Source organism: Pipistrellus hanaki (assembly GCF_964339955.1).
Source record: "Pipistrellus hanaki genome assembly, chromosome: 18".
NCBI classification, from domain to species: Eukaryota; Metazoa; Chordata; class Mammalia; order Chiroptera; family Vespertilionidae; genus Pipistrellus; species Pipistrellus hanaki.
The window spans coordinates 2,781,128-2,807,907 of record NC_140520.1 but is presented as its reverse complement, the minus strand read 5'-3'; the positions used below and the strand labels follow the sequence as shown (position 1 = coordinate 2,807,907).

Sequence of the window (26,780 nt, the reverse complement as noted above, 5' to 3'; positions counted from 1 at the left end):
CGGGCCTTGTGTTTGACACATGTGCTCTAGCACATGCGCACTGGGGTGGCATCAGATAAACTCAGCACCTGAGCCTTTTCATCAGACCACATCCTAGCTCATGCGGTCCCCAACCCTACCTATGTTTTCTCATTTCACGAATCTTTTTATCCTTCTATTTTACATGGTGTTGAGACCTGTGAAGTCTGAGGAGCTGGAAGATGTCTTATAATCATGCCAACTGTAAAATTTGCCTTTTTCTGTTATTCTTCAACATCCTGTTGACTGCTTTTCTTCAGACTACCCCAATGTCTTCAAAGTTAGCTTTCAAACAAAACAAAACAAAGAAAACAAGCAAAAACAACCAGCGTCTCGGGTGATGTCTCATCTGCAGAAGTTACATAAAAATCTCAGCAGATAAAGCCTGCGTTTCTGTGTCAGAATACTGTCCCCACGCTGCTTGCTTTTATTCCCCGGCACCCACAATGCTTAGCGCCCAGCAGGCCTTTGGGAATCGTTAACTGAGCCATTGAATGGAGGGACCCCTTTCTCTTTGGAATATGGGGTCACATTTATGTCCTAAAGGGCAGGTTTCCCCTGTAAGAGGAGGACGCGATGCTGACCTCCCCAGGGTAGCCGCCCCGTAGAAAGGAAGGGCTGTGGCCGTGTCTCCCTCCCACGCTTCGTAAGAAGCCTGGCCCTTCGGGAGCCCTCAGTCCCCCCCACACCCTCCCAAAGGAGCCATGGGCCAGGCCAGGCCAGGCCGGGCGTGTCTCCTTCTCATGGCCGTGCAGGCAGGTCCTGGGAGGAAGCGAATAGGAAGGCAGAGCAAACCCCCATGGTAGTCACTGTCCGCCGCCAGGTTCATTAGAATTAAATTCCCAAGCAAGTCTCCTCGGACCTTGCTAATTTATGAAAAAGTGCAGATTTTAAAGAGAGAAGGGAAAGGTGGCCTGTAGACGTGGGACGTGCGGTGAAGGGGGAAGAGACGGAGTCTGCAGTGATGGGAGGACGGGGGTCTTCGGGGGGAGCCCTCTCCTCATGGCTCCTCACTGGCCACGGGGCTGGCCCAGGCATGGCTGCAGACCCCACCGTGCTCCAGGCGGGTCTCTCTTTTCCATGTCCAGCACAGAAAGAGAGATGATCCGGTTCTTCCAGTAGAAGGGCTGGGGATTGAGAGATAAAAGGAAGAGACAAGACACAGAGACAGAAGGAAAAAGCTGGGACTGGATGCCCGCTGCCCTCTTCTGCCGGAGAGAGTGACCCAGAGCCAAAGCAGCGTGTTTACACCCCAAACACCAGGAAGCTTCACCAGAAACTTAAGATCAAGGAGCTTGGGTGGCCCGGGTCGTATTACAATATTTCCTCATTCCCATATCCATTCCCCCGGTCCCATGTGCCAGACTGGACTTACATATCAAAACCCACTTCCCTACACCTGGGCAAAGGTGAGAGTCCCTGCTGAGAACACGTCTGCCTTTTTGGTGAGGTGTGTAGCCAAGCCTGTCGCCAGTGCCCACGTGCCTTCCCAGGTGGCCCTCTGCAGCGCTGCCCTCCCGCCGTCTTCCTCACGGCCAAGGCCATGGCAGAAGTAAATAATGGGGAGCCATCGCAGCCCCGCCTTGTCGGTCCCAGCTGCTGAGAGCAGTTCTCGCAGCTCCTGGCAGCCAAGCTGCGGCCGCTGACAGGGCTGGAGGTGTGAGGAGGAGAAGGCTGGGCTGGAGGACCACTGGGGAGGCGGGGGAGTGAGCCCTGGCCCGGCCTCCGCCCCCTGTGCCGCTGGCCAGCCTCTGAGTGTCCCCCTTGTCCCTCCCAGGGGGCCCATGTCACATTCTGTCCGTGAAGCCAGGGTTCCCTAATGGGAGGCTGGAGCCGGAGGAAACCGGAGACGGTATTGATCTGTGTTCCCACATCACTCCTCCCCACTGTGAAAACGATTGATGTTTTTAAGAAAAACAAAAACATCCAGGAGCCTCTGTTGGATGCTGCCGTTGCTGTTTCAGAGCAGGAGAACAATGATGCATGAACGATGTGGAGGGAGTATTTTTTCTTGATTTTTTTTTTCCCCCTCCTAAAACTGAGTGGGAGGAAATGACACAAAATGAATAAATTACGGTATTATTTACCAACAATTCCTTCTGCACTCCGGCAACCCTGCCATGCGGCAGGGGGGTCTCTGAGGACTTCGCTGTGATCTTTGCACAGTTTCCTTAACTCTTTGGTAAGTGGTTTTTTTTGTTCTCAAATGACTATTTTGAGATCTAGAAAATTTTTCAAAAAAAAGCACAACAAACCTATATTCACACAGGCATTAAAAACAAAACAAAACCCAAAACCTGTTATTTACTAATCCCACTATTTGTCAGCCTTGACATGAGCAAGTTCACGGTGGTTTTTGCCTTCTCGTTAGGAACGCTCTCAGCTGAGTCAGGATAAAGTTTCAGTGTGTCATCACTGTCATGTATATGGGGCCGTGGTTACCAGCCTCTGTGGCGTGAGAATGAGCCTGCCACTCTGAAAATAACTCCTCCAGGTCGCCTCCCAATAGTATTTTCTGTATCACCGTTCCCGTATCACTGTGCAGAGTCCTATTTTTGCTCAGGAGATAAAACGTGCGAGTATCCAGCTTTATTTTTAAACCAAGTATCCGTAAACCACACTCTCCTGCAGATCCCTGGGATTGTAACTGCTTCTTGGGTAACAGAAACTCAATGAGGGCTTGATAAGCTGTTTCTAAACATGATACGGAAGAACAATAAGCTAGGAAGATCAACAGAGGAGGACAACAAACTGCACCGAGGCCTGGACTCACCTGTTTCCTTGGACACCCGGAGCAGTATTCTCCACCCCCGGGACATGTCACGTGTGTAAATATGTGTGTGGTCCTCTCCGTCTTACGCTTGAATCCACCCTTTCCGCCGAGAACTTCCGCTTTCACGCGGACCAGAAACACACTTGGACGGGGATGCCCTCTTGGACGGTGTCTCTCTCGCACCGTCGCCGGACTCTCTGGCCTGGAGGCCGAGGCTGGGTCACATCGCAGTCCCGCTCCAGTGCCCCCTACGTGCTGAGTGGTAGGGAGAACATTCTGAGTCCCTCAGCATGCCGGCCTCAGCCTGTCCTCCCCTGGTCATCACCTACCCTGGGGTCCTCCCCAGCCCCCAGCCACCCTACGGGAAATGGGATTTTTGTTTTTGTGGTATTGAGCTGTGTGAGTTCTTCCTATATTTTGGATATTAGCCCCTTATCAGATACTTCACTGGCAAACACGTTCTCCGTTCAGTTGAGTTGTCTTTTGATTTCGTTGACGGTGCCCTTTGCTGTGCAAACACTTTTAGTTTGATGTCATCCCATTTGTTTATTTATTTTTTTTCTTTTGTTTCCCTGGCCTGAGGAGATATATCAGGAAAAAATATTACTAAGAGAAATGTCAGATTTTACTGCCAGTGTTTCCTTCTAGAAGCTTTATGTTTTCTAATCATGCATTTAAGTCTTTAACCCATTTAGAATTCATTCTTGTTTATGGTGTAAAAAGGTAGTCCAGTTTCCTTTCCTTTGCATGCCTTTGTCCAATTTCTCCAGCACCACTTATCGAAGGGACTGTCTTTTCTCCCCCATTGTCCCTGCCTCCTTTGTCAAATATTAATTGACCATAGAGACGTGAGTTTATTTCTGGGCTCTCTGTTCTGTCCCATTGATCTATATGTCTGTTTTTATGCCAGTACCCTGCTCCAACTCGTAAATTACATCTCCATTTGAGCTTGTTTTTTTGCATGTTCCGTTTTCTGCTTGAATAGAAGAGTGGTTAGTGCAGAGCACCAAACGTTGATTACTTGGAAGCTTGTCAGCTGAAGCAGCTGGACCAAATGTGCCCATTTGGAGGGGGAAATCAGTTTTGCTTTATATCATCTGGCTTGCTGTCTCCCCTGTTTCAGACAGCAACAGACCTGCTTCAGATTTAAGCACAGGTCTGCCAGAGCTCTAGCATTTACCGTGCACATGTGGCAGCCGTGTGATACTTCTGATTTTTATGTCACCAGGTGATGAGTTAGAAGATTTTTTGATTCATGAAATGGCAGGTGTCTTTTCTGCCTCCACAAGGTAATTACAGGTTGTGTGTTTGTATTCTCCTGTCTGCATCAAAATGGAGCTATCACCGCATAAAAATGTGGCATATTGCTACACGGAATGATGGCATTCATCAGGCAAATGTTTATATTAATATTCACCCACACACATACCCACACCCACAAAGGGAAGGCCAAAATATGTTGATTAAAGTCAAACCAAGTCAAATGGAAGGATAAGGGAAGCCACCCTCCAGCATACAGCCTGCTGGGCACACGTCGCTGAGCTCCGAGGGAGCACAGCTTCATCCGTTGCCATGGACATGAGAGCCAGTGTTCCGCGTCCAGTGCGGGCCTACCTGGCGCAGACGGCGCTCATACGTGTTCCCGTGAACGCACGGCTGGGCATTTAGATGATGTCAACAGCCAGCGCGGCACTGCCTTTCCCACTCACTGTCTTCCTTTTGCTAAAATACGAAGGTCTCTTATTTGAAGTCAAATTAGGGTAGTTTTGTGCGTTGTTGTTTCGCTCTCAGTGTTTTCGTTTTACGCCTTTAACATTCAGTAGGAGAATTGGTCGTTGTATTAGGTAGTAACACAAAGTAGAGTGAAAATAAATCTGTAAAAAAAAATGTCCATGTGTTAACCTCCTATGCATCCTTGGGCCTGTCCTTCATCGTGTGTGTTTGGGGAGGGGGGTGTGTGGAGGGGGGGAGGGTGTGTGTGCATATGCACATACATGCACCCCTCAGTTTTTTGTGTTTTGTTTTTTGCACAGTACAATGAAAGGACAACCAGAAATCCGAAAGATTTCTTACTGGGTAGCACTAAGTGCCTCATTAATAAATTTATGAAAACTAATAAGGAAGGATGTCTAATGAAGCTGATATTGAGCTATAACTTAAGTGGTTTTGACCCAATGGAAGTTGAATTAATTGAGGAAAAAGTCACCTTTTAGGAGCATTGCTCCCAGGAGGGCAGCAAATTGGAGCTGACTTTTAAAATTACAGTAACATCATTGCAAATTATTATCTTCATTACACTCTCCGAAACCCCTTCCTGACCTTGTGTTGATGGGAGGTAAATTAAAAAAATTTAAAAATTCCTCTTTAATCTTATTAATTTCCCTTTAAATTTGGAGGTCCTTTAATACTTTAGGGGAGGAAAGACAGTAATTTTAATTAAAAAATACTTAACGGGAAAAAAATTTTCCACATTTAAAATCAATAAAACAATCATTCTTAGGGTAAAGAATGATTCACATGCCGAAACCGGTTTGGCTCTGTGGATGAAGCTTCGGCCTGCAGGCTGAAGGGTCCCAGGTTCGATTCTGGTCAAGGGCATGTACCTTGGTTGCGGGCACGTCCCCAGTAGGGGGTGTGCAGGAGGCAGCTGAATTGATGTTTCTCTCTCATCATTGTTTCTAGCTCCCTATCCCTTTCTGTAAAAAAATCAATAAAATATATATTTTTTAAAGAAAGCAAAAAGAATGATTCACATGTATTTGTGATGCCTAAGGGATCAGCATAAAGAAATCAACATTTTCCTATATGCCAAGTGTTAGATTTAAATTAAAGTCGTACTTGGCAGAGGTTTAAGCACATTAATCTCCTGTTCGGAGAATTATAGATTAGAAATGAAATGTTAAGATCCCTCGTTATTTGGTTTTAATTGTAAATTGCAGGCCTTGAAGAGAGCATAATTAACTCCATTACCGCAGCAAACACTTAACTATCTAAACATGTTTGCGTGTTCGATTTGAAAATTAGGGCAAGAAGTTCTTTCTGCAAAGCCATCCATCCGCAGCACGCTCTCTGTGCTACTTATTCCGTCTCAAAACACTGTTCGTTACGTTTGTGAGGAAGAGGAGTAAAAGGCTGCCTCGGGTCATTATGGTTGAGATCTCGACAGGCGGTTCTTTTCATTCTGTCCTCTCCGGAGTGGTCTCCTTGACGGGGAGGCAAAGCCTTCGTGCCCCTGTAGCTTCCTAAAAACCACGGAGACAAGATCCAAACAGAGGACCTCCCTCGGGGACACGGCCCCTGGCAAGAACAAAAGAACAACGCCCCCATGTAAACTCTGAAGAGTCAGAAAGATGTGCTTTCCTATCGTAAATAAATCTAGCGTTTGGGTCCGTGTCCTAATTGCCAGCCCTGCCTGGGGTCTTCAGGCACATTATGCATCTTTACCAGGAAATGTGATGTGGGTACAATAGGGCTTTTTCAGATGTTGGTTTTAGCATCTGTATCCAAGTGTCTCTTTGAGAGAAGGTCACGCTGACACGATAAAAGCAGGGGGAGAAAACCATTTCTTCAATAAAAAGGGCCAAAGATATACAATATATTCCTAATAATACTATTGAATATGATCTCATTGCAACGCACTCCCGCTGATGTTTCTCCTCTTGTGATACCTGGCTGATGTGAGTGATTGGGAGACTGTCCCGTTGTGTGACGGGACGTTGGCTGGAATGGAGTCTAACCTGTCCGGTGGAGGGAGCGTGGCCTGATGGGTACAGATTGGACTAAAAGGAATGAGGAAGTGAAGACTAGGAAATAAATTTTACTCTCTTAGCTATTTGTCTAAAATTAGTTAAGAACTGTGTTACACTGAAAAGCAGTTAAAACCCTGGCCTCGTAGCTCAGTTGGCTAGAGCCCTGTACCTCACATGCCAAGGTTGCAGGTTCGATCCCCAGTCAGGGCACATACACGAACTGACCAGTGAATGCATAAATAAGTGGAACAAATGGATGCTTCTCTGTCTCTTCCTCTTCGTTTTTTTTTTTTTTTTTTTTTTTTGTCTCTAGAATCAGTAAATTTAATAATATTTTTTTTTAAAGCAGTGAAGTTGCACAACGTAACGCAAGTCGGTCTTGTTTGTCTGTGACCTCCAAAAGTGAGCTGGCATTTTTGGATGCATCCTCTGTGGCAGTCAGAATTTTAACTAAAACCTTTTACATGATTCCCTCACTACCTCACTTACTCCTTAAAACAACCCCATAGAGTCGGCATTATCTGAATGGACAGATAGGGAAAGTGAGGGGCCAGAGATATGGAACCCACTTACCCAGCTAGTGAGTCAGCGACAGAGGCAGGACTCCAGTCAGGTTTGTCTGAGTCCTCCCGGTGTGTGTCTGCGGAGAATGCTGGATCTCTGAGACAGAACGTGGATCCTTCCGATACCCTTCCTCCGAACCCTTCAGTGCTTCTCCTCGCCCGCAAGGACTCTGCTGTCGCATCCGAGGGACCTCTTACGTCCACTGCTTCACCTTCTGTGTCTCCGGCTCTACCTCGCTAGGTTCTGGCACAGCCAACGCCAAGCGCAGAGGCCCGGTGGTGGTTTAATTCAATCCGACCAAGTGGTGAATGAAGTTTACACTTTGGGCTCTCGTTCAACCCAACTGGCTTCCTCTGCTTGGTGGCTCTTGGTGGACGGCTTCATAAACCAGCACCCAGACTTTCTTATTAACACGAGCAGCGGCTTTACATGGGGAAGCAGGGCAGTGAACATGAGAAAGAAACCGTGCCTGGTGTTTGCTCTAAGTAGGGGTGTTGAACTCAATCAGAGAAGGGGCCAAAATCTAAAATCCAGCCTAAATCGCAGGCCGAATGGTTTACTGAACAGTCATAAACTGACAGCGGAGTGCAGTGATGACAGCGCTGTGCGGGCCACATTGCAAGGCCTGGCGGGCTGGATTTGGCCCGCGGGCCTTGTGTTTGACACATGTGCTCTAAGGTGTCTGCCTGAAGCACCACAGAAGCACCATCGTCTGTTTGTTGGACGTGGCTGTTGGGTTAGAGATGGAGGCCTTTCGCCCATCATAATAGCACGTCGCCTACCCCCATCCCATTCCCATCTCTCAGCTGCCCCTGAGCAGACTGGGACTGGAAGTTTGGGCAGAGCGCCCCGGCTCTCTGTGGCTTGCGGGAGTATTTCAGAGTGAAATGGCTATGAATCTTGTTGGGCGGATGTATTTTCCTGAGATAGGTAACGATGAGGATTGTGGATCGCCTGTAGAGAGAGTCTAACCATTTTAACTTAAAACGTGATGATGTTTACTTAGAATGTTATTTAATATTTTGCACAAAATATGCCTTTTCTAAACTATGAATGTTAGGGTTCTTCTCAGTGCTTATTTATAAATGGAAATACATGATGGAGAGAGCAGCTAATCAGTTTTTGAACATTTTATTTCTTCTGAGGAATGACTAACAGTGTGTCTCCCCATTATCAGGAGCTACTCGTCATTTTAGACGTGAAGGGGGACCCTGGCACTTTCTGCCACCACCCTAACCCTGTCTGCCAAACAGAAGCAAACGCCTCGGGAACTTTCCTTTAGAATGGAACCTCTGGGCTCCAGACACCTGTCCCAGAGGGGTGTCTGTGGGGTTGCTGGGAGCTTTTTGATGGTGGAATGGAACAGAAATTTCTTAAGAATAATTCCATTGCTTTGGAGGTTTGAGACGTGATCCGTAGCTTACAGTATAATTGAATTTCTCATCATTAATTATCTCTTTTTCTTCCTTATCCCATGAGGGAAGCCTAGACAGATTAACCACCGGATAGAAGTGTTCTAACACACAGTCCACAGTGAAAATCCTAGCGGCTTTTACCAAAGTTCCTTTTGTTGTGACTTGGCACGGAAATGCGCTCCGTGTCTGACACTGTCCCTCATCCCCGGTAATGAACTTGGTGCGGCGCATCTGTGTCTCCAGATGGTCTCCCCGTCCGCCGACAGGTGCCGGCCGCCTCGGAGGCCCCAGGCCCCGCACGTGGTCCTCCTCGGGGCTCAGGCTTATTCCGGTGCCTGGGAAAGGCACAGGGCACCGCGTGGGAGGGAGCCAGGCCCTCACTTCCTCCAGCGCTGAGCTAGGAGGGCAGGCGTGAGGCATCCACCAGGGAAGCCCGTCAGAGCCCAGGGCCCGGTGCTGATGCGGCTGGTCCTGAGGGCACCCTCCGCCTGCAGGGGCCAGCCTCCCAGGCTCCCAGGGGGATCAGATGCTCAGCAGGGACCACATTGTTTTCATAGATGGTGTAGGCCCTGGGGCCGTTCTGATAGGGATGGCGGGAGCCCTCCTGCAGTCCAGGCTCTGGAGGTGGCCACGGGCCAGTCTTGCCAGCAGGCCTCCCTCGGCTCGGTCTCAGGTCTGCGGCGTGGCATTCTTTTCTGCGCACGTGCGTGCGATGTCACTTGAGTGACAGATCCGCCTGTCATAATCACTATAGCTTCAGAAGATGATCAATTCATGCCCGTTTCATGATATGAGAGCTGATTTCTACGGTTTGAAATATAGACACGGTCAGCTCAGACTTGAATGCTTCAGGCATATTAACTCTTGGATCTGATGTTGTTTGTTAAATAGAAATGAAAAGTGACATGGCACAAAATGATCACAATATGAATGAGTACCGTGAGACTCTGTATTTCCCAGTTCTTCTGTGTAAAAAGGGTTCATAAGCATGTAGAAGTTTAGCAAACATTTGTGTGCCTACTGTGTACCTGTTTTTGTTTTAGATGTTGGGGATGTAGAACTGAACCAGCAAGTAAATGTTGACAAATTAACATAGGGACGTGATTTTGCTGATGAGATTGTATTTCCTAAGAGGTTTTAAAATACATTTCTTCCTGTCCTGTGACTCACAGGGGTACTGTGAGGGTTGAGTTAATACAGAAATATCCTAGAACAGGTCCAGCCTGGAATAATCACTCAGCAAATATTAGCTATTTGTCCCCAACTTTTTTTTTTTAAGTTCAAACCTACCAAAATGCAGAGAGAGAGTCAATAAGCATTGATATACTTTTTGTTTAGACAAATTTTAACTTAGGCTAAATTTGCTTCACGTGTTGCGAGCACGGGTGTCTATGTGTGTGTATGTGAGTGTTTGTGTGTATGTGTGTGTGTGTGTGTATGTGTGATTTTTTTAAAGTCAACTCCTTGGAAATAAGTTGCACATATTACATAGTCATGACTTCCTGATAGATCCTGAGAATAAGGACATGTTCCCGCATAGCCACACTATCATTATTTTCACACTCAATGACTATAAGGATGAACGCAAAAGTATTTGCTATACAGGCTACGTTCCCAGTTGTTCCAAAAATGTCCTTTGGAGTAACATTATTCGTGGGCGTTTTTTGTTTGTTTGTTTTATTTCTTTCTTTCTTTTTAAAAGTCTAAGATCCAAACAGGAGTCACATTTATTTTACTTGTCCTAACTCTCCAATCTTCCTGCTTTTCAGCTTCTTCCCTTTTTCTTTCTTTTTCATGACATTGACACTTTGAAGAGTCTAGGACAATTGCTTTGTAAAATGTCCTTTTGAACACTGCGTGTGGAGATTAAAAGACAGCAGACTTTATTAAAAACTGTATTTTCTCGCTATGGTCTTCACTTACCTCCACCGGTTCAAAGTTTGGAGAAGATGAATGAAGAGTGTTGATCATTTGAGTAATGCGGAAGGTCCTTAGAAGTAAAATAAGTGTTTGGAGTAAAATATTGTAGAAGATACGGTTTATAAAGAAAAAAATAGAATTGGACTCAGAAGGTTGTGCTCTTTAACAAAGGCCTTCGGTTGTTCTGTTGCATTCTATTACTTCTTCAGTCTCTCGAGTTCTTGCTGCGGTTATTCCTATTCTTCTAAAGCTGGTAATCCAGGGAGTGAAACAGACAAGTAATTAGGCAGTTAAAGTGGTGAGGTGTGTATATTTGATAAGGGGATTACAGGGTCCCAAGGAATTCACCAAGACCGGCAGCTAACTTGGGACTGGGGGATCAGGAGGCGTCCAAGAGCTGACATCCATGTACAGACAAGAGTGCAGGTGTAAAGAGAGTGTAAGAAACAGCCAGGCCAGGCGTTGGAGAAAGAGGGTCCTGGAGATTAAAAAAAAAAAAAAAATTTACATAACAACGCCCAGGGAAAAGGTGAGTATGGCAGTGGGCATGGAGTATGGAGAGGGAGCTAGCTGCAAAGGAGTCGAGGCTGCAGACGGCTGCGGAAGGTTGCAGGCCTTGTAACCCTAATGAACGGACTTTGAATGCTATTCTGAGTTCAGCTGGAAGCCATTGGAAGGTTATGTGGAAAGCAGAGGTGTGATGTACTCAGATTGGCCCTTTCGGAAAATCACCCTGGCCAAATCAAGTATTTCATCGGGAGTTACTAATTCTATCATTCCATCCACATCTGTGAGTTGGCATTCTTAGGTAAAGAATTTTCTGTGGGTCATTTCAAAGAGAGCTTATGGGACTAAAACCACGAGCTCTTAACGCTGTGACGTAAAATTGAAGTTCTCCATAGGATGTAATAGACACTCTCAGTAGTGTCTATTTTGTCCTGAAGAGATATATGATTTTTTAAAAAAATTTTTTTTTTCTGCCCTGGCTGGTGTGCTCAGTTGGTTGGGCATTATTCCTTGCACCAAAGGGTTGCCAGTTTCCATTCCTGGTCAGGGCACCTACCAGGTGGGTTCAATCGTGGGTTCGATCCCCGGTGAGAGGCAGCCTATTTGATCCACCAGCTATAACCAGGCATTCAAATAAACATTGCCCTTCTGGTTTCTTCTAGAAAAGTTTGAGGAGCATGTTTTGTCCTCTCTCCTGACATTCTTCAGAATCGGTTCCTTTCTCCCTGTATCAGTGTCCACTTCCTTATGTTTAATTGTTGTATGGCTAATGACCTTGATCACAGTTTCCGCACTCTGTTCTTTAAATAACTGTTTTTAAAACATGGGGTCGTGCTATTACTCATTGTTCGAGGCTGATTCCGGCCGTCTGAAAATATTTGTGTGTCTGATTAGCTCATCTGAAACCTCCTGCCAGGAGAAAAGGTAACACAGGATTTTTGAGGGGCCGGTCCCACTTCCAACCTCACCCAATGGTTGTTGAGGGGCCGGTCCTACCTCTAATCTCACCCAATGGTAGTTGAGGGGCGTGACCCACATACAACATCACCCAATGGTTGTTGAGGATTGGGACCCACATACAACCTCACCCAAGGTTGGTTTCGTCCGTTTCTCATTGTCTCTGAAGCAGTAACTTTGGACTTTCCCCACGAAAAACAAGATAGCCTGTGGGTTGTGCCCACTTCCTATTGGTCTTGTTTCCTTGCCTCTGCCTCACATTTCTTTCTCATGTGTCACCGGTTTATTTCTTATCACCTTAATGACGATAGTATAGTGTAGTATTTGCCTACAGCAGCTATAATGATAAGGTTTTCTTTTAGCTTCAGTAACAGAGTTCTAGATTATTCCTGTGTTCTCTGAAGAAAAGGTAGGTAGACGGAAAAAAAAAAATTTTAACCCACCACTACCACCAAAAATCTGAAAGACTTTTCATTGCCATGCAAACGGAGTACAGCCAGCACACGTCTCTCGCTGTAGCGTTATCTTAATCTCTCTTCATTTTGACCCTAAATAATTTTTTTTTCTTTTGGGAAGCTGAGAGACTCAAAAGAAGAAGAAGAATTTAAATGTGGGTCCTGGTGATGCTGTTTTCCTTCTCCTGACACATGCTGAGCCTTTCAGTTTCCAGCCCCATTTCTTTCCAACGCTTTCCCTTCTCTGCAGCCCCGCTCCTTGTTTATTGATTGTTTAGTTCATTCTCTTCTCCTCTGGGGACTCCTATAATTTGAAGGTGGAATTAGAGCGCTCTACAAATCTGTGCCCCTTCACTTCGTGTCTCGATTAATGTCTCCTGCTCTGCGCATGTTCCAGAGTCGCCGTCGCCGACCCAATTTTCTGCCGCCTGATTCTCCTGCCCCTGCTCCCGCCTGCGGTAATTGGTTTGCGGCTAAACCCGTTCTCTGCTGGTCCGAACGCCCTCCGCCTGCTCTCCTGTGTCCAGACTCCACACTGTCCCCAGAAGGCTCCACCCGAATAAAACACAGGTGTGGGCTGTGTTGTTTCCAATGTTTAGTGACTTCTCCACTCCAGAGTAGTGTTCTGACCTGTTAATGTCATAGGTAAAGCCCGGTCCGCCCTGCCCAGAGCGTACTGTCCCCCATCCCAGCCTCCCCGCCCTCCCAGCCTTGACCAACTGGCTTTCCCCGCGAGACACAAGTAGATTCCCAGTTAGGGCACATAACTGGGTTGTGGGCCTGATCCCCAGTGGAGGGCGTGCAGGAAGCAGCCTATCCATGATTCTCTCTCATCATTGATATTTCTGTCTCCCTCTCCCTCTCCCTTCCTCTCTGAAATCAATACAAATATATTTTTTAAATCAAAATAGAAGTTCTTTTGTCATTATAGTAATAGACTTTTCAATGTAGAAAATCTGAAAACATAAAAACCGTGAAGAGAAAGGCTTTTAAAGAAAAAAAAAGTTTTTAAAAATCACTCCATTATACCCTGCAATAATATTTTAGGTATTATTGAGTATTTAAGAAGGAGTTTGCTTTGCACAAGTTCCTTACACATTTTCAGTTGCATAGCCTCAGACATGCTGTAAGTTAGGGTCACCCTCATACTCTGTTTGTGGTCTTTTTCCATTTAACATATGTCATAGGCATTTGTCCACATTGTTATGGTCACAACATTACTTGTAATGGTCTGCTGATTGAAAGACTGCTTGTGTCTTTGAGGATTAAAGTGCAAGTATTTTTTTTTAAAGATGAATTCTGTTAAAGCTCCCCCCATTATAGCAGTCCCATTATTTAAAATGCCAACCTGGTGTGTTTTAAGAGAAGTATTTATTCAGCCGTGTCCTAGGCCAGTGGTCGGCAAACTCATTCGTCAGCAGAGCCAGATATCAACAGGACGACGATTGACATTTCTTTGGAGAGCCGAAAACAGACTTCTATGCATGGGCCACAAAGTTTCAATCGCACTGTATATGCATGCCCGCACGTGGTATTTTGTGGAAGAGCCACACTCTGAGGGCCAAAGAGCCGCATGTGGCTCGCGAGCCGCAGTTTGCCGACCACTGTGCTAGGTAGTTTAGGCAACACAGAGCTGCACAGAAAGCACAGCTCCTGTGTGCACACAGGCTGAGATGCAGTGAGGGAGGCCGGCTGGCGTGAGAGGTGGTCCAGGCCGAGGCCTTCTTCTCTGACAGCATTTCCATGCACAGAGCACAGCGGGGTGTCAGGGTCAGACACGAAGCTGAAACTACAGGGAGAGAGCGGGGGTGGAGCCTGGAGGGGTGGGAGTGGGGGAGGTGGGGTTGCTCAGAAGTAGAACATCCACACACTCGGCAGCATTTTCCTCTGGAGCACCTCCTCTTTTTCTCTGTAACTCAGATCCCTGACCACACACCCGAGCTTTTTTTAGAGAAATCATTGTTTCTTGCAAATATATCCTACACGGAAATGCTAGCACTTGTTTTATTTACCCAAATGAAAACCATGAAGCGTTTTTGTAAAGTGTACAACATGATCGTGGGTTTTATTTTCTCTTAATTTGAATATAATGAAACAATTCCAGTGCTGCAGTAATATTGAATTCTGCGTGCAATAAACTAACAGTCTCGGGCTTTTAGCAATGGATATATTTAAAACCAAAGAGTGCTGTACTCCCAGGTCTTTTGATTGTAAATTCATTGAAATAATAATAATAATAATAATAAGAAGAAGAAGAAGAAGAAGAAGAAGAAGGAAGGGGCCTTGGGGGATATCCAGCAGTTGGACATCCTTAGCGCGGCCTCAGAGTCGGGAGAGGCTCCCCCCACCGCCACTGCACTCACCAGCTGTGAGCCCGGCTTCTGGCTGAGCCGTGCTTCCCCTGTGGGAGTGCACTGACCACCAGGGGGCAGCTCGGTGTTCAGCATCTGCCCCCTGGTGGTCAGTGTACATCATAGCAACTGGTTGTTTTGCCGTTCAGTTGATTCGCATATTAGCCTTTTATTATATAGGATGCTTGAGAAGAAACTCAAAAGATGGGGGTGGATGGGTGGATGGATGGGACCCCCCTGCCTTAAGCCAAAGAGCCAGTTTGGAGTTCAGTTCACGCATATCACTTTCACTGTTTCCTGGAACGTTCTCTTACTGCTGAGGTGCTCAGGGGGTGGAGGAAGGAATAAAACACCGCTCTTCAGAGTCCAGGTCTCCCGGGAAAGGGCTAGTTAGTAACCGTGGCTGTGTGGAGCTAGTTAAATGGACAGTTTATTTGGGGAAAACACTAAGCCATCTTCCAGGCGGGGTAAGGAAGAGAACTGAGGCATGGTTTTATCCATACTTTGCCTTTGAGGAAAAAGGATTTATTTTACAGATTCCACAGGTGTGCTTCCAAGATGAGATTTCTGGAAGAGAATTAAGTGAAGAAATCCTTAAGGGCGCACAGAATGCTCTCAGCAGCTCAGATTTTTTAAAAAAAAAGATGCATCTGATTGGCAGGTGGAAGGAGACTTAATCACATTTCTCCAGCGCTAAGTAGACTAAGAAATAATCATTGAAGGGTTTTCTTTTCTAAAGGAAGCTCGCACGGAGCTGCGATACTTCGGAGAGCATGAAGAGCTTCCAAGGTTGTGTTTGGAGTGAGAGCAGCAAGAAGGAAAAGTGGGCTTACCGTCAGGTCTTCCTGTCAGCTGATTACAGGCTGACTTTGGATAGCATCGATGAAATTAGCAATAAGCAATCAGCATTGGTTAGATCAGTATCATTCTTACTGGCTTCCATAATCTCGAACTATCAGAACTACTTTTCCAGCAGTAAAAAGGAAAACAACACCAATGAGGAGAAATTTCATTTTTTTGAAGATTAGGAGATAGCAAGAGTTCTCATTCACTTTAAATGCATCTACCGGTAAGTTTTTAGGACTCAACTGAATGGCCTCACAGGCGTTGAAGGGAATCCCAGATATGATCGCGGGGTTATTGTCAGTATTCTTTGTGAAACTACGGAGAATGTGGGAAGTACCAGGAGAACGAAGAGAAGCAAATGTCCCAGTTTCCAAAAGGACATGAAGTACGTGGTCAAAACTCAAGTCCACTTCCCTAACTTTGTTTGTTTTTCAACTACCATTGACTTTCAACATTGTTTTTACATTAGTGTTAGGTGTATAGCACAGTGGGTAGTCAATCAAATACCTTACAAGGTGTTCCTTCCCCTTGCTGTATTTACATATAGTTATTATACGTAGTTATGGCACCACATATAGTTATTCCAATATTGTCAACCTATTCCCTGTGCTGTACTTCACATACCTCTGAGTATTCTGTAACTGCCAATTTGTACCTTTTAATCCCTTCACCTTTTTCATCCGGGCCCCCAACCCCCCGCCCCTCTGGTAGCCACCAGCTAGCTCTCTGAGTCTATGAGTCTGTTTCAGTTTTGGTCATTTTGTTCTTTAGATCCAACAAATAAGTCAAATCATATGTTTTTTGTCTTTCTCTGTACTCAAAATTTGAAGAGGTTATTTTAAAAAAAATACAGTGTTGTAAGTGCTTAGGAAAGAATGGGATGGTCACCAGGAATCAATGTGAATTTATAAGAATAAGACATGCCAAACAGACCTCATTTTTCTATTTTTTTTATTGGATTTTGTAATGACTGGATTAGAAAAATGCTAAAGACATGTCCTATCTTGACTTGAGGAGACTTTGCCAACCACTTGCTAGACTGTCCTTATGGAAAGACGATGCATGTTGGCATTTAGGGTGATTGACAGCTGCTTCTGTGGCCACACCCACGCCGGCGTGCCACAGGGTGTATCTAGACAGTAATCGGTGACCCCACACAGCCATGCCTCAGAGAGACCCGGAGCCGATATGAACTAGCATACATTCAGAACGTGTGGGTTTCTTTCTACTTCCGAGTTCTTTGGACTGAGGATTTGCACATCGAAACTCGCTTACCTGGATTTATTCATATGATTGAAATTTCAGTTTAGGCCTCTCCCCACCCGAGCTGTATCTTAAGGTACATAGATCTGTTTATAACGTTCATAAATCACCCTGACTCATAAGTCACTAAAAGTCAATGAACAAGTTCAGCGCCTAGAGCAAAGGCTGGCTGGGCGGGAATGCTACTGGGAGGGACCTTCTTTCTTATTTGTTTAACAACAACTACATTCACCCCGAGTACATGTGTTTCATGCCCTTGACATATCAAGTTCCTGTGACATGCTCCATAAACAAAAGGCAGAACTTCGTGTACATTTGATAACATAGATTCCTCTGCGGTGACTGCTGGCTGGCCCTCGCGTCCTTGTAATCATCTGCCGGTACAAGTTATTTGGACTTAAAAATTTTACCTAGAATCGTATCAAAGAGGCAATAATAACATTCTGTCCCCTACTGAAAGTTCTTTTGGTTTCCTTAGGCAAAGAAGTCTATGTTGACTGCTGTAGCCGGTGTAGTTTATTATTAATTATTAATCTTAAAGAACACCAACCCGTATAATTGGTTAACCTTTATAATTGACTTGATGAACCCATTATTGAGTATGTTTTTGTTCAGTAAGCAATGAGACCGTGCAGTATTGATTATGAATTAGGGGTTGCTTCTACCCAGCAACAAACAAGCACTATAATATAAATAACAAATGAAATAATATGCTCCCGCCTGGATTGGACTCCAGTGTGTGGGGCCCCGGAATGCCTGGCAGAAGCAGTCTGTGGGATTAGGCATTCTTCCGGGTTCTCCCTGTGGATATCTTTCAGGCTTTCTTTCTTTTCTTTTCTTTTCTTTTTTTAAAATTTTTATTGTTATTGATTTCAGAGAAGGAGAGAGACGGAGAGAGAGATAGAAACATCAATGATGAGGGAGAATCATTGGTTGGCTGCCTCCTGAATCAAGCCTGCAACCCTAGGCATGTGCCCTTGACCAGAATCAAACCCAGGACCCTTTAGTCCACAGGCCAATGCTCTATCCACTGAGCCAAACCGACGAGGGCTTTCAGGTTTTCTTTCATCATAAACATTCCCGGCTTCCTTAGCATCTATTTTTGGCAAAACAGGGACAGTATGTATTCAGTTAAGGATCTGAATATTATCTCTAACTTCAGAAGGACTCTGATTTCCTGCTTATATTAGCAACCTCTCATATGGGTGAAAAGAATGAACTGAGCTGTAGTAACCTTTTGATTTATTTAATCTTGTCATAATTATGCTGTTCAAATAAAACAAAGATTAGCCCGGCCAATGTGGCTCAGTGGTTTAAGGTCGACCTATGAACCAGGAGGTCACAGTTCGATTCCCTGTCAGGGCACACGCCCAGACTATGGGCTCGATTCCCCAATGGGGGCATGCAGGAGGCAGCCCATCAACTATTCTCTCTCATCATTGATGCTTCTATCTCTCTCTCCCTCTCCCTTCCTCACTGCAATCAATACAAATATATTTTAAAAATAAAACGAAGAGTACATTTTAAGTAAGCAGTCCTTTATTATTCAGTAAGATCATCTATTTTGTCTTCGCATTGCTCTCTCCTAATTATCTGAGGTCTTTCCACGGAGCGGTGGGGATTGCTTTGGGTTTCATTTTGAGTTCAGCCCTCACTAAAAATGCATTGCTATCAGATGTCTTCAGTCTTCCATCTTCCTACTTACTACTTCTTGGAGACCCCCATAATATTCCTCTTTTTCTCTCCCGTTTCCCCCACAAATAAGAAAAGGATCTTCCCCTCTTATTTTATTCACATTGTATCGCCGAGTTACATAAGTGGAAAGAAAATGCCTGTTCTATTTAGTGAGAGAAGGCACTGAGGCAGCACCGTTTGGCCTCTTCAAAGGTCAGGAAGATGGTAAGGGTGGCAGGAACATATTTGAATGGAGAGGTGATAAGCATTTGGAAGTTATCAGCATAAAGGTGGTATTTAAAGCCATGGGACTGAGTGAACTTAGCTTGTTATCTTCTCTGACCTGTGTCATCTCCTCCCTGACCTTGTAAAATAATGTATATGTTTTAATTATTGTGCTTTTAATAATCTGGTGTTGGTTATCTTGGCTTTAGTAAAATATGATTATTTCTTTTTATTGTTTACTAGAGGCTCAGTGCACGAAATTTGTGCACTGGGGTGGGGGGAGGGGAGTGTACCTCAGCCCAGCCTGTACCCTCTCCAATCTGGGATCCCTTGGGGGACATCCTACTGCTGGACACAGGGATCAAGCCTAAACCAGCAGTCAGACATCCCTCTCACAGTCAGGGACTGCTGGCTACTAACTACTCTCCTGCCTGCCAAGCCTGATCACCCCCTAACCACTCCCCTGCCAGCCTGATTGATGCCTAACTGTTCCCTTTCCAACCCAGTTGCCCCCAGCTGCCCTCTCCTTCTGGCCCAGTCGCCCCCAACTGCCCTCTCCTGCTGGCCCTGATCACCCACAACTACCCTCCCCTTCCAGTCATCTTGTGGTGGCCATTTTTGACCACATGGGGGCGGCCATCTTGTGTGATGGCACAAGGGTCAATTTGCATATTACCTCTTTATTATATAGGCTTTTCTGTTTATTGTGTAAGGGTATTTAGTCAATATTTAACTGGAGAGCTAACCGTTCTGTGTTTTGTCTTCTGTTGTTTTCTTTTGTAGGCAAAGTGATTAACAAAGATTTGCGACATTACCTGAGTCTTCAGTTCCAGAAAGGATCCATTGACCACAAGCTGCAGCAAGTGATCAGAGATAACCTCTACTTGAGGACCATTCCATGTAAGCAGAAAACAGAATAAGAGAAACAGATCTTTTTGTAACTGGCCAAACATCTAGAAATAATTCGGGGAGAGCATCTCGTATGAAATTGTGAAGACTAAGGTGGGGGCCCTCAAATGCAACCAAAGTCAGAGAAGGAGAAACCGTTTTGGGGAGAACTTTCAGGGGTTCTGTTTGTCCAGGTAGAAAAACCCAAAGCGTCTATGTTGGGACTTTTTGGAAAGTCCCTAGGTTTTAAGAATGGAAGACCATCTCTGTACATGTTGCTAACTAGATTGTATTCATATAAATCCATTTCTACAGCCTGAGCAGTGAAAAGACGTCTGTGCTCCCAATGCCGCGGACACGGAGACATTTTTGTATTGGCTGCTGGGGCCTTGCTAATTTTAAAGCCCGCCCCTTCCTTTCGGCAGCCCGTTTTGCATGTTGGCATTGACGCTGACGTTTCTCCTCCAGTCTTGATGGTTTTCATAGGGCCTCGTTGTGGTTGTAACAGTGTTTTGGGTTTTTCGATAAAACACATAACAAGAAATCATGTGTGCTTAAGCGTTAGCTTTAGTGAGCGCGGGTCTGGTGAAGAATAAAAAGCAGTAAACAATGCGAAGGCATAAAAGGACAGTCAGCTCTGTGTTCCTTTTCACTGTCTAACTCCTGTGGATGCCAGCTTTTGTAATGGCCCTGAAACTCTCCATTTCTTTTCCTTGTTATTAATCTCGCACAATGCCCAGCCCATTATCAGGCTTTTCCAATTATGCCTCTTAAGCATCTGTCCCTCTGCGCTGCCTCAGACCTCACTCCTTCTTGCTTGGACTTAAAAACAAAAACAGTTTTTACAGTGGTTGTATTCATTTATTGAAGAACAAAAATTAGTCCTACTTCTGCTCAGAATTTCATTGTGTCTACTTATTCAATTATTTTCTCTCTTTGCTTTGGAAATATTTATATTCATAAAGTACATTTCAAAAAATATTGTCAATCATTAAAGCGTCTTAAATAGACCACTATTTTTCATGTCTGACAGGTATGTGTGTTATGTATTAAAATGAACACACAAGTAGCAAACATTAAATAAATTATTTAAACATGAAAAAAAAAATAGCATGATGTAGTGGCAAAGAGCTAGGTAAGACAGAGTTCAAAATCCTGATTCTATTGTAGCATCTTCCTAGCTGCTTCACGTAATCCCTCCTGAGCCTCCGAGAGAGAAACATCCATGTGAGAGAGACATCGATGTGAGAGGGAAACATCCATGGGCTGCCTCTTGCACACCCCCTTCCGGGGATGGAGCCCACAGCCCGGGTATGTGCCATGACTGGGAATCGAGCTGGCAACCTTTCGGTGCGCAGGACAACAGGACAATGCTCAACCAACTGAGCCACACCCGCCAGGCCTGTTGCTGTTTCTTCGGTGATCACGGTTGTCTTAAAGCTTGTTCTCCACTAGACTTGCTAGGAAGGGCCCACTGGGCCACCGTAGCTGTCTGCTTGTGGTTTTTATACTTTCAAGTTTGTTTCGGCAGATACTCAATGTTGGCTCATTGTTTCTTTCCTGGTCTATCTTAATGATATTAGTCCATTGTCTGACCGTCTTTTGCTGTGAAGCATTGTTCTGAAATGATCTGATTGTCATTCCCTTGTAAGGAGCTTGGGGCTTCGCCTACACAGGGCGTCTCAGCGTGGCATGTTTAGGTTCCCAGTTCTGGAGCTCCGTCGTTCTTGTTAGAACAAGCTAATAAAGTGAGTGCTTGTCCCCCCGCTGCCCTCTGCCACTTTTCCTTGGATCTTCTTTGTCATCCACCTCTGTCCTGGCTTTGCACTGTCTCCTCAGCGTGAGGTTTTGCCCTAGAAAGGAGCTGCAATTGATGTAGTTTTAAGCCGCAGCGTCCGCACCGATGCAGCCTCTCAGATCCTCACGGGACCTTTCCGCTTGCTGAGGGAGGTGCCCACTGCCCCATCGGGCCTCTGAACATTACTCTTTACTAAGCGATACCAGATTTTGGCAGAGAAAATTCTGATTGCAGGTGTGGGGCAAGGGAGATGCAAGGTGAGCTTGGAACATCTCATTGTACCAGGAAGTATATAAAGTGAACCCCAAGCTGAGAATTGCCGCCTGAGACCCCCCCATGGCCAGGCCAGGGGCCTGGGAGCTGCGTGCTTGCCCCGGGGCAGAGAGTCCTCACCAGCTGCCCCCAGAGGCCTTGTCAGGCTCCTGCCTTCACCGAGCTCCGGCAGGCCCCGGTTCCAAAGGCAGTTAAGCCCCAAAGGACCCGGTGAGCGTGCTTGTGACTGGACTGGTAGCACCCGGAAAGGAAGGAAGTTGCCAGTGTCTTCTTCCCCCTCCTGCCGCAAAAAGACCCTCGGCGACGCCAGCCCGCACAGCAGGCAGCCTCCCGGAGGCTGGGGCGGGGGCACCAGGCTTCCCAGCAGCCAGTCAGCAGCACCTTCCCAGGCGGCTCCATGAGCTGCACCGCACCGGTGACTTCCTCACTTCCTGGTGCGTCTGTGGGCACCCAGCTGGCTCCCCACATTTCATATTCCCCCTGCACGTGGTCTTCCAGGGGGCCTGGCAAACCCAGCCGCTTCCCAGCTGGTTCTCCAGTAAGTTAATGGCGCCTTGCACACACACCCTGGGAGCTGGCTTGTCAGTTCCATCCAGGCCCAGCAGACCCTGCCGCTGCCGCCTTCCGAGGATGGAGGCACCCTCCTCCAATGAGGCCTGGTCCCCAGCTGACAGTGTCCCTCTCTTCCAGGTCTTCCCCCCCTCCAATATATTTTTATTAATTTCAAAGAGAGAAAGGGAGAGAGAAAGAGAGAGAGAGAGAGAGAGAGAGAGAGAGAGAGAGAGAGAGAGAGAAAGAAACATCAATGATAAGAGAAATCCTTAATCGGCTGCCTCCTGTACGCCTCCTCCTGAGGCTCAAGCCCATAAGCGGGGCATGTGCCCTTGACCGGGAATGGAACCGTGACCTCCTGGGTCAGGGTCAAAGCTCAACCACTGAGCCATGCTGGACGGGTCCTGTCAAGTTTGTTCCTAACTTGGGTGTTCTCCCTCCGCTCCAGGGCGGTGTGCTTTCCTCCCTCTTCATTCCTTGGGAATCTATGATAATTAAAGCGTAATACGCTCATTAGACCGGATGTCCTTCCGGGAGTCCTTCCCACCAGAGCCGGGGCTGGGAGGGGAGCCCGGGTCCAGGGCCGGAGGGAAGCCGGGGCCGCAGCCGGAGGAAGGAAGGCCTCCTCTGGCACGAATTTCGTGCCTCGGGCCTCTAGAGGTTAACAAATCTTTATCTTAAGCCGTCCTTGTTCAGGTTCCCATGCGTGTCTCTCCTGCCCGGACCCTGGCTGATGCAGAGCCGGCACTGGCCGCGGCCCGGAGCCAGGCCCAGCGGGGGGCGTTAGGCTTGGTTTGGCTGTGTTCTTGGCTCAGCGCAGTGCCAGCCGCCTGCCCCTGGGAAGCAGGGTACTTGTCATTCAGGACGAGAGGCGGCGTCACGGTTTAATCACAGGGTGATTTGGGCTGATTGCGGTAGAAGTGCCAGCTGAACCAAGTGCCTTGGGACCCGGAACGACTGCGGCAGGTGACCGCCATCGCAGCAGTGCCTCTCCCGGCGCCGGGGGGCGGGTGGCGTCTCCGGGGGCTCCAGGTGCTCAGAGAGACCCAGACGCCGCATCCGCTGCTTCATTATCATCACGAACTCGTATAACACGATCGTTAGGAACGCCTTTAGGTTGCCTGATGGTGACATTTGCAAATTGGTTAACACAAAAGAAAAATAATTTTGAAATTTGAATGGACCCACAACACATATTTACTATTTGAGTTTTTCACTCCTACAGTGAAATTGTAAAGCACACAAAGCAGCGGTTACATTATCTGCTCATCTCCTCTTCGCTGGGTCATAAATATTCGAGACGTAAAAGAAATGGCTCTGACTCCCGTTGATATTCACCAGATTGGAAGCGCGTAGCCAAGAGCATCTTTAAATCGGGCATCAGTCACTGGCCATTCATCTGAGCTTGCTTGCTTTTTTTTTTTTTTTTTTTAAATATGTTTTATTGATTTTTTACAGAGAGGAAGGGAGAAGAATAGAGAGTTAGAAACATTGATGAGAGAAACATCGATCAGCTGCCTCCTGCACACCCCCTACTGGAGATGTGCCCACAACCAAAGTACATGCCCTTGACCGGAATCGAACCTGGGACCTTTCAGTCCGCAGGCCAATGTTCTATCCACTGAGCCAAACCAGTTTGGCAACTGGCAGACATGTCTTGCTTGTAGATCAAAGACTCAATATGGCGAAGATATCAGTTCTCCTCAAATTGATAAATAGATTCAATCTAACTCCATAAAAATTCCAACAATTTTAGCTTGTTTATTTGGTTCCAGAATTTAGATGGAAGATGCTATGAATAGAAAAAACAAACACACACAAGATTGACCCTAGTCAGGTAGCTCAGTTGGTTAGAGCATCGTCCCAATATGATGCCATGATTGTGGGTTCAATCTGTGGTCAGGACACATACGAAGCAGCCAGAGAACGCATGGATAGTGGAACAAGAAAAACAAATGGGTGTTTCTCCCTCTCCCCTTTTCTTAAAAAACCAAAATCAGTAGCCGTGTTCTACATCCCAAGGTTTCCCATGAAAACGTAATCACACCATGGTGATACTGGGCGGGAGTGGTCGGAGAGCCCACTGATGGGTGCCCAGTCCTGCCCAGACATGTCTGGGTCAGTGTCTGTGCCAGAAGCCCCGGGGTGGAGCAGGGGGGAAGTGACGGTCGTTTCCGTAAACCCTGCTGAGCAGCCATTTGGTGAAAAGGGAAAGTAGACCACTCACCGCCTCTCCCAGGTCCCTAATTAAGTGATCTCCGTGCACTGAAGGATCGGGCATGACAGGCAAAGCTGTGGTGCTTTGTAAAAAGAACGTGGCCTCTCCCCAGGGTCTTGGAAAAGATTTCTTCAAGGCACCAAAAGCATTAGCTCTAGAGGGAAGGATTGATAAGTTTGACTACATTAACATGGACAAAGCATCAGTCCTCAACGGTGAGAAAAAACAGTGGGGAAAGATACTGCCTGTTCTGCCGCCGCGTTTGTTTCTGTGATGCGAATAAGTTCCTGTGTGATTGGTGAGTCGGTAGGAGAAGGATGTCAATTGAATTGAGGTCAAACTGGTTTGTATTCCGTTTTCCTGAACAAGTTCATGTTTTGCGTCATCAAGTAGCAAATAAACACAGAATATACAAACACAGCTGAATGGCGCGTGGGCTGGGCAGGATGCTCGTTCATCTCAGCGTGGCCTCTTTTCTCCATTAGAACGTGTGCTTTCTCTTAAAATTGCTTCTCTTCACCATTCAGTAGCCTAACCCTCCCTTGTACCCCTTTCTGTCAAGCTAGCTTTTCTTTAAAAAAACAACACACTAAGGCCCGGCTGGTGTGGCTCAGTGGTTGAGCATCAATCTATGACCCAGGAGGTCACGATTCAATTCCCAGTCAGGTCACATGTCTGGGCTGTGGGTTTGATTCCCGGTAAGGGGCGTGCAGGAGGCAGCCGATCAATGATTTCTCTCTCATCATTGATGTTTCTACCCCCTCTCCCTCCCTCTCTGAAATCAATAAAATATATATATATTTAAAAACCAAGTGTTTTATTGATTCTGGCATTTATAATTGAGGATGTAAGATGGCTCTTAAACTGTATTAATATTTTTAATCAGGATTGTTATCGATTTGGGGGGTGCTAGAATGTTGCCATCGGTTTTGAGAGATGAACCCTGACCCTATTTTCTGCAATCCCCATTGATACCAAAGGATGACAGTAGTTGTGTTTGGGGGAGTCACAAGTCATATGCGGATTTTCACTGTGTGTGAGTGAACCCCCTTATTGTTCAAGATAGCTGTACTTTAGCATGAATTCCTTAGCAGATAAAATGTAGTGCCCTGTTGCTGAATCTCATTGAACAGCTTACTTACTGCTTACTTTTTAAAAACTACCTGAAGCCGGGACCGGTTTGGCTCAATGGATAGAGCGTCGGCTTGGGGACTGAAGGGTCCCGGGTTCGATTCCGGTCAGGGGCATGTACCTTGGTTGCGGGCACATCCCCAGTAGGGGGCGTGCAAGAGGCAGCTGATCGATGACTCTTCTCATCGATGTTTCTAACTCTATCCTCCTCTCTGTACAAAATCAATAAATATATTTAAAAAAAACAAAACAAAACAAAAACTACCTGAAGAGAATAATGGCTAAGAAGCAGTGTGTAAACACCTACCTTTATTAAGCCTTAAGCCTTTTTATTCACCTAAAATATTTTCATAATTAATATTTGTCTAAGTTTTTAAAATAGAGTTCATTAAAAGACCTTAATTTCTTTTCTTTTAATTGTCCTTTATGCCTCTAGTAAGTAGAATGCTCGTTTCTTTAAGGAAGAAAGAAATACATAAGTCAGCTACCTAAAAATGAAGCATGTCCTTGGTGGGTTATTGTATGTGAAGGGATGATAACTGCGGTTTAAAAGAGAATTAACTGTTGTGTCTTAGAAAGTTAAGCTTCCTCTGACACTAAAATGTTGGAGATTTGAATCTTATGGCTTCCTGGAGGTTTTTTATTTAAGTTTATTGACTCATCCTACGTTATTTATTGTCCTGCGTTCACTTGGGAATCTTAACTCGCCTCAGATTTTCTGATTCTTATTTTACCGGGTGTAATAGATTCAATGGTCTGTTTCTCCATGCGTCCTCTATAGGCTGTATATTCTGTTATTTGCAACATTTTGTAAGTTTAAAAGCACTTCCAACCTATTTTTTTCTTGTTGTTTTTTTCCGTAGGCACCACCAGGGCCCCCAGAGATGGGGAAGTGCCGGGGGTGGACTATAACTTCATTTCTGTGGAGCAGTTCAAAGCGCTGGAGGAGAGCGGAGCGTTGTTAGAAAGCGGAACGTATGATGGTATGTCCTCACATATGACAACAGCAGCCCAGACGACTAGCTGAATGACTGCAGTTATTTCAGAGGGAATTTGATCAATAAAATTCCATGTTACAAAACAAGTTTTATCTGTCGGTTTGGGGGAAATTTTCTTTTAATTAGGGTAATTGTAAATTTGCTAGTTAAAATGGGATTAAACAATAAACAAAAAGCATTTCATCACATTACGAAGTCAATTATG

At 45.9% G+C, this 26,780-nt stretch overlaps 1 protein-coding gene across 4 annotated transcripts in view; it reads left to right on the top strand.

Moving 5' to 3' along the window:
- Positions 1–26,780, top strand: part of MAGI3 (membrane associated guanylate kinase, WW and PDZ domain containing 3) — a 122,045-nt gene that overhangs the window by 59,300 nt on the left and 35,965 nt on the right. For all 4 annotated transcript variants that reach the window (XM_084866148.1, XM_084866149.1, XM_084866151.1 and 1 more), the window contains exons 2-3: positions 19,501–19,617; positions 26,441–26,560. In XM_084866148.1, coding sequence (XP_084722274.1) covers positions 19,501–19,617; positions 26,441–26,560 — 237 coding nt within the window. The remainder of the gene's footprint in view (positions 1–19,500; positions 19,618–26,440; positions 26,561–26,780) is intronic.